Source organism: Lampetra fluviatilis, chromosome 18, assembly GCF_964198595.1.
Source record: "Lampetra fluviatilis chromosome 18, kcLamFluv1.1, whole genome shotgun sequence".
Lineage (NCBI taxonomy): Eukaryota > Metazoa > Chordata > Hyperoartia > Petromyzontiformes > Petromyzontidae > Lampetra > Lampetra fluviatilis.
In genome coordinates, this window is record NC_136292.1 from 10,324,272 (window position 1) to 10,332,168 (window position 7,897).

Genomic DNA, 7,897 nt, shown 5'->3' on the forward strand with positions numbered 1-7,897 from the left:
TTCTTTGCTTTTGTAGCGACGACAAGCACACAATGCAGAAGGACATTGCCTGAAACGTCGCCGTTACACATTTTTCCTTTCGACGTCGCAGCTTTATTCATGTCAGTTTAACACGTAGGCTTTTGCGACCAATATTATTCATAATTAAGGTTTTTGGGTTCGATCGCGTAAATAAATACGTGTCGCAACCCTCCACCAGCCGACATGGATGTAATTACCAGCGAAACGTCGAACTCAAATTCTAAATGTGGATTTAAGTAGGAACTAATTGGTGCGCTTTGTTTATGTGACAAACCTTAGTGGCTGTGTGGGGTGGTGGAGGGTTACGACCCATTTATATATTTACAGCACTCTAAGGGACCGTCCATAAATGACGTCACGCACCTGGGGGGGGCGGGTTAGACATTTGTGACGATGTGTGACGAGGGGGGGGGTGAGAAATGTGACGTCACATCAAAATGCGCAACTTTTAAATAAATATAGACAACACTTTCTACTTAATTAAATAGACGTTTTAATACGTTTTCTCCTACAACATCAGAGTGCAGCGCCACATTAAATACGCCCTACAATGACAATAGTTTAAAGCGATTTGAAGCATGTTTAATTATTTGTGGGGGGACAGAGCTTTGTGACGTCATATTTGAGGGGGGGTCTGACTTTATGTGACGCCGTGTGACAAGGGGGGGGGGAGGGGTCAAAAATCGTCCAAAATCGCGTGACGTCGTTTATGGACGGCCCCTAACCCAAATCCTCTATCATGGAAGGAAAAGACCCCGCCGTAGCACGCTCACTGGATGGAGCAGTTAAGTCAGGCCATGTGCAGGAGCTCGATGGCTTGATGTCTAGCTGAAATTCTCACGTCGTTTTTTTTTATTCAAAGGACAATCTGATCATATGCGGGGGAGGGGGGGGGAGAGAAAAGAGGCACAGGGATACAGGGACAAGAATTTGTACAAACAAGAAAAATATATCTCCCAAGAAAATCCAAATAATGTTGATTCAATAATCCACGAGAGCCTCACTGAGCCTCAAGACTGTTTTCAAGAGGGCCCTGCTTGGAATTGTTTACCATAAAATGACGTTGGTTGCCGATTAGAAGTACGAACAATTCAGGCCTACTTCCCTTACCGCAATCATTGCAGGTATTTTATAGCCGTTGTCAATCCACTGCTGGATGAAGGCCTCGTCCCCGTTGCCACTGTCACTTGTGTGGGTGTGTTTAGAAATCTGATTTCACATCACACTGGTCAGCGTGGGTTTGTGAAGTAGGCACTGCCATGTGCCAATGTTTGTTCAAACAAGAACAGCAATTCTTTTAAAGTTTTTCCCATACACCTTTCTTTTTTTAATACACATCCTGGTCTAAACTGCTATATGCGTTTCCAAATGAGGAAATGTTTACGTTTTTTTTCCATCACTTTCTAAACTATTTTTACTTACGCAAACCATCACTGATTTGAGCAAAAGCACCAAATTTTAAACCACGGAGCGGGCGAGGTTTGCGTGGTCATGCGTACTTAACGGCGTTTGCGTGGACAAGACCATGCTCCGGGGTTTGAGTCATCGGCAGAAACTTCACCCCTCGCAGCCCGCGGTCCGGACAGACAGACAGCCAGACATTGTCTGAAGTGACCGTCGTCTCGAATAACCCCCAACACCCCCAACCCGCTCACCCCGTGCCGACCTCTGCCCTCCTCCTGCCCTCTTGCCGCAGGCTATGAGCAGTGGAGGATGGAGTTCCCGGGCCACGGCGAGCGGCTGCTGCGGGGCCTGAGGCAACAGCTGCTTCGCGGCTTCCTGTGCGACGTGACGGTGCGCGTGGGGCCCGCACACTTCCGCGCCCATCGAGCCGTCCTCGCCGCCTGCAGCCTCCACTTCCAGCTGTCGTGCCGCGCCGGACACCGTGCGGTGCCCGGCCCCAGGCCCACCGACCGTCCTGCCAAACGCGAGCGCTTCGACGGGGACAGTGAGGGTGGCGGCGGACTCGGCGCGGAGGTGGACGAGAAGGGGGTGGCGACCGGCGAGAGTCGCAGAGTGAAATGGGAGAGGGCCGAGCCGGACCACGACGTCCAAAGTCGCTGCCGCCGCCCCCCCGTTGTCGAAGGCTACGGCTGTCAAGGCGCGTGGCCCCAACGGAGTGACGGCTTTCTCCTGCACGGGGCCGGCGGAGGGAATCACCGGCCGCACGCCATTATCGACGATACGGCGGCGGCGTTTCGAGCGCGCCTCGAGGAAGAGCGTCTCGGCGACGCGGAGAGCGCCGAAAGCTGCCGCGGGCGAGACGAGGCGGAGCGCGGGCCGAGGCACGGGTGCTTCAGAGAGGAGCGCCTACCGGGCGGCGGGGCGGTGGCGAGACGCGAGCGGCAGAACGGCGGCGAGAGGCGCCGCGAGGAGGAAGGCGGCACCGGCCGCGGGGACGGGGGCGGCGTGGACGAAAGGTCCCCATGCCTCCGAGGCGGCGACGGAGACTCGCCGAGTGGCGTCGTTCCCGACGAGGCCCGCCTCGTCAACGGCTGCGGGCCGACGGATCGGCCGTCAAGGGAGAGGGCCGGGAAGCGAGACACGGCCCGCCATCGGGGTGGCGGGACGCCACGGGAATCGGAGCACGGCGACGGCGCGACGGGGGAGCGCCGGCCCGTCTCCGGCTCGGAGGGCGACCCGGACCACGCCTGCGTCATCGACCTCAACCCGGAAATGGTGACGCCCTCGGCGTTCGCGATCCTCCTCGACTTCATGTACCAGGGCAGCCTCAGGGTGGATGCCCTGCCACCCGAGGACCTGCTGGCGGCCGCGAGCTACCTGCACATGTACGACGTGGTGAAGGCGTGCAGCCAGCAGCTGGCGTACCAGCACGTGGGCCGGCCGGCGGGTGGGAGTCACCTCTCCGGGCCAGACGGCACCTGCCGTGAAGACGACAACGGCGGGGGTGGAGGCGGTACCCGCTGGTCGAGCAGAAATGGCCAGGGCTTTGAGGAGGACGGCTTCAAGGGGGAAGCGGAGAGCGGGTCCTACCACCACCTCCACCATCGCCACCATCTCCACCTGCTACGCAAGGGCGTGGACATCAAGGCAGAGGCTCCGCCATCCAGGAGGATGGAGGAGCCGGACAAGGTCTTCAACGGGAAGTTTCCTGGGGGAAGCCGGAACGACGTGGAGCGCTGGCCCAAGGCTTCTCCGGCGACGAGCAACGGCAGCGACGTGGAGAGCGACCGCGCGCTGGACTTGTCCTTCAGGCCGGTGCTGCCCACCCGCTTCCCCTCCCCCGCGTGGCACGTGGAGGCCGAGCGGCGCCGCAAGCCGCTGCCGTGCGCCGTCAAACCGGACCGGGAGGCCGTCGAGCCCGAGGAGGATGAGGAGGGGCTGCTGGGAGAGCTGCATCCGCATCCGCTGCGGTACGAGAGCGTGGTGAGGAAGGCCGGACCCGCCGCGCCACTCGCAGGCAGCATTGGCGGCGACGGTGGCGGCAGCGGTGACGAGCGTGGCTCCTCGCCGACGGAGACGGACGGCAGCCCTCGCTCCGACGCCAGCAGCGTCGGCGGCGGCGGCGGCGGGCCCTGCGCGGCGGGGATCGGCAGGCAGAGCCACGAACTGGTGGCAGCGGGAGGGGCGCCCGCGGAGGCGTTTGCCTACGCCCTGCCGTTCGTATCCGCGGCGGCTGCGGCCGCGGCCGCCGCGGCCGGCGTGTTTGCCTGCCCCCTTTGCAGCTGCATCTTCCCGGCGCCGCAGCTGCTGCAGATGCACCTGAGCGCCCACTTCTGCGACACGGACGCCCGGCGCTGCGGGAAGGCGGCGCCGCTGCCACGCGGCGGCGGCCAGTTCGGCTTCGGCGGCGGCGGAGGAGGAGGAGCGTCGGGGAACGGGGCGAGTGGCGTCGGCGCGTCCGGATCCGGCGTGGGGACGCCCACGTGCTCGCAGTGCGGCAAGACGTTCTCGTGCGCGTACACGCTGCGGCGGCACGAGCGCACGCACTCGGGCGAGAAGCCGTACACGTGCGCCACGTGCGGCAAGAGCTTCCAGTACTCGCACAACCTGAGCCGGCACGCCGTGGTGCACACGCGCGAGAAGCCGCACGCCTGCAAGTGGTGCGAGCGGCGCTTCACGCAGTCGGGCGATCTCTACCGCCACATCCGCAAGTTCCACTGCAACCTGCTGTCGAGCGTCGCGGCGGCGCAGTGAGAGCGATCGAGCGTCGTGCGCCGCGTACGCGTGTGCGCGCGCGCGTGCTGGTGTGGTGTGGTGTGCGTATGCAAGCGGCGAGCACGCCGGTAGTGCGGTCGCGTCATCGTATTTATGTTGTTGTTTCTTTCACAAAGTTCGAAAGGCAGTGCGCACGCGCGCACGGCCGGTCAAGTCCACGCCCTCGCATTTACCGGTTTATTGTGACGCGTTTATCTTGAGAACAAAACGCACGCGTGCGTGCGTGTGTGTGTGTTTGATTCCCGCTCACGGTCAACACCCAGTGACGATTATCTGAACCGGTCCTGGGCCTCCCCTAGGTTGACTCAGCCTCAAATGAGTACCTGGTGCGATGTGTAAACATCACCGCCAGGGAGACAAAGGTGGCCAGGCTTGGTGCTGGCAACCCACCCCCTTGTGTGCCGTGACGGCCTTCACAGGTGCTGCTCGCTAACAGCGCTTGCTCCTACCGTCTGTTAAGGCTACACGGGGGATCTTTGTCTTTGTGTGTGTGAGTGTGGTGGCGTACGCCTGTGAATCGAGCACTTTGGTTCGTCTGTACGTGTTACAAACCACCGTTGACCAGTTAAATGGTACAGCAAGTAGGTTCCCTGAACTATCTGTATGGATTTCCATTATCCCTCCTCGCATTCTCCGAGCGCTACGTTTTTTTCCTCCCACCCTCAAATGGCTCATTTGCCGAATGTGTCAAATCTTTTTAGCGAGACTAAAGGCTACAGGGCTGCGTCTTTGTAGAACGCTGTCCAATGCATATGGCTCGGTTGTCGACTTTGAACAAAAAACTTAAGGATTCACTAAGATATCACGCAACTTCCACAAATTATTTTCCAACTATTAAACAACTTAAACCCAAACATGAAAAGTAAACAATTTTTTTTCATATTTGTATTAACATTTTTCTGTACAATTCATTTCCAAATCGGAACCTTCCAATGGGAAACAAAACAACAAAGACAGCCCCCTCCCCCCACGTAGCCTTATATATTGTTGAAGCGAGCACTGCTAGAGAACACCTATTAAGTCCGGTAAGGCGCACGAGGGAGTTCTGTGGCTGGCATCACTCCCAGCCGCCTTTGTCTCTCCAATACTCATACTTCACAAGCTACTTATTTGAGGCTGAGTCGACCAAGGGGAGGCCCAGGACCTGGTTCAGGTATCTTCGGTCGCCGGGTTTCGTAGTTCGATGCAAGGAACCACTTCGCTATTTAAAAACACTTAAACACACGCATTGAAGGGAGAATATAAACACCACACGTTAAATAAAGTGTCACGATGACTTTGTTCAGATGAGGGAACAAAATCCCCCCCCCCCACACACTTTGTGACAGTTTTCACGCACTCAATGTAGCCGATTAAACTGGCAATAGTTTATATATATTAAAAAAAATTAGAGCACTGTGTTTGTAAGATAGCCGGATATAATAAGTATTGAGGCTTAATTTTGTTGATCTGTATATGTTTGATCCTCTAGTTTTATATGTTGCGGCATCTCCCTGAAGCACATTTAATGATGCCTCCTGCACGTCGTTTGTAAGAGTTTTTTCCTGTAAAGGTTCAATGTGAAATGTGGCAGCTTCACGAATGCTATGGTGGCGTTTCCTTCGGGCCTACGGTCCAAGGCCTAAGTGGACTCCACTTACTTTTCTCTATTTTATTTAAGATATTAAAAGGATGATAATTAAGTTTTTTTATTTTAAATAAGGCAATCGGTAATAAAAGGACGGCAGGGGAGGTGGAAGTGGAAATGCATTGGTCGGTGCACTGTGCTTTAAACCGTTAACCTGAGTTAAATTTCCGAGCCATGGCCAACATCGATTGGTGAGCAATATCTGAACTGGCCGCTTTCTCCAACACACTCTTTGGTGAGGGAGGCCGCCTTCATCCAGCAGTGGATCGAAAAAAGGCACCTGTACATGTATTTATTTTCGGCAAAAAATACTGTAACAAAATAATCTCGACGTTTCTGAGCCTACGAATCTAAATGACACGAGACGGAGGCACAGAACGATCTTTGGACACTGTCAGTGAACATATTTATCTCACAAAAGTGAAAAAAGCCCGAAAATAATTAAGCAAAACAGTGTATTTGCTAAGAAAAGAAAAGGTATAGAGCAATGAACACTGGGCCGTGGGAGTCAATGTCTACCAGTACGTAGTGACGTAGCAACGCTGTCACGCAGGATAGTGACGTCACTACCCTGTCACTGTGCACGTGGCGTACATGTAACGGTCTCTTTAGCTCGAGGACACGAAGCAATCGTGGTCGTTGCAGATGAAGCATACATATCCTCGGGTGACCGCTATCGCCTTTGAACAAATTTTCGTGGAAATGATCTTGCACCTTTTTTTTCATTTACACAATGCAATGTTATTTTGATGTTATTTTTTGTGAGCAATCCACCCCCCACGATAAAGCTTCGCATGCTTTTCTTGAACCGTCGTCATTGGTTTTAGGCCCTTTTGAATAATACTTTATCTGTTTCTGTCCCTACCTCATTTTCCCCATCGTTACTAAATGGCGTTGGGTTGACCTCAGCAGAGAAACTCACACTCATGTAAACATACGGCTTGTGTCTAACGACATGCACTCTGTACAACCACATTGTTCTTTTACACTATGAGATCTCTTTTACCAGTGGCAAAATATAATGGTAGGTTTTTACCCTTTTAACTGGTACAAAACTGACACCTTTATTCAAGGCATCATGTTTGCAATGACCACAACACAAGTAGTCAATAAAGCAAACAAAAAGAAGCAACTCTGATAAGGATAATAATATGCACTGTCCTTGAAGTTGATTGGCCCACACCCGAGACGGCTTTCTTTAGAGCCTAGTCCCCATTGGTGTAGGGCCAGATGACACCAGAAGGCGTACGCCTTCTGGTGTCAAGAAAGCCGTCTCGGGTGTGGGCCAATCAACTTCAAGGACAGTGCATATTATTATCCTTATCAGAGTTGCTTATTTTTGTTTGCTTTATTGACTACTTGTGTTGTGGTCATTGCAAACATGATGCCTTGAATAAAGGTGTCAGTTTTGTACCAGTTAAAAGGGTAAAACCTACCATTACACATTGTTCTTCTGTTCCAAGTTACGAGCAATGATCAACGTTGCCCACAACCCGGGTGAATAATTTAGGCGTGACGAACATTCACTCCCCGATGACTCGTGAATTGGCTTGACTCAGATTCGTGATTCCCACCTTGAAATCAAGAACCAAGAGGATTGTTTTCTTGCCATTGTGGATCGTACGGAATGTCTACTGGCTGCAGGGATCACGTGAACCCGTCACACAACACACACACACGGTACACATGATCAAAGGAAATCTATAAGGGTGGTCCAACGCTAACACTCGTGCCCCACAGCAAGACGGACCCTACTTGCGTGGAGTTAGTATGTTCTCCCCGTGTTCTGCATGCGGTTCCCTCTCCGGGGTTCTGCAGTTTCCTGCAATGGCTACAAAAAAAAAACACGATGTAACTTGGTCTTGGACAAACATCCCCCACATGCTGACAAACAAAAACAACCACAGCTCCTGCAAATTACTCGATTTGGGATTGTGCACTGTCGCCCCTAATGTGACCATTTGGCTGGCACCCTCCTGGAAGATAGTATTGAGACCTCAGTGAGGCATTGCCCGGGGATACGGTCATTACATTCTTAGCCGCGCGACTCGGTTATTTTCTCGCGGCTCA

The 7,897-nt window shown here is 53.9% G+C and overlaps 1 protein-coding gene across 6 annotated transcripts in view; it reads left to right on the forward strand.

Moving 5' to 3' along the window:
* The window catches only part of LOC144937216 (zinc finger and BTB domain-containing protein 18-like), a 65,892-nt gene extending 58,928 nt beyond the window's left edge, over positions 1-6,964 (forward strand). For all 6 annotated transcript variants that reach the window (XM_078864572.1, XM_078864575.1, XM_078864574.1 and 3 more), the window contains one exon: positions 1,718-6,964. In XM_078864572.1, the coding sequence (XP_078720698.1) occupies positions 1,718-4,179 (2,462 nt within the window). In that variant the 3' untranslated portion in view covers positions 4,180-6,964. The remainder of the gene's footprint in view (positions 1-1,717) is intronic.
* The last annotated feature ends 933 nt before the right edge of the window (positions 6,965-7,897 follow it).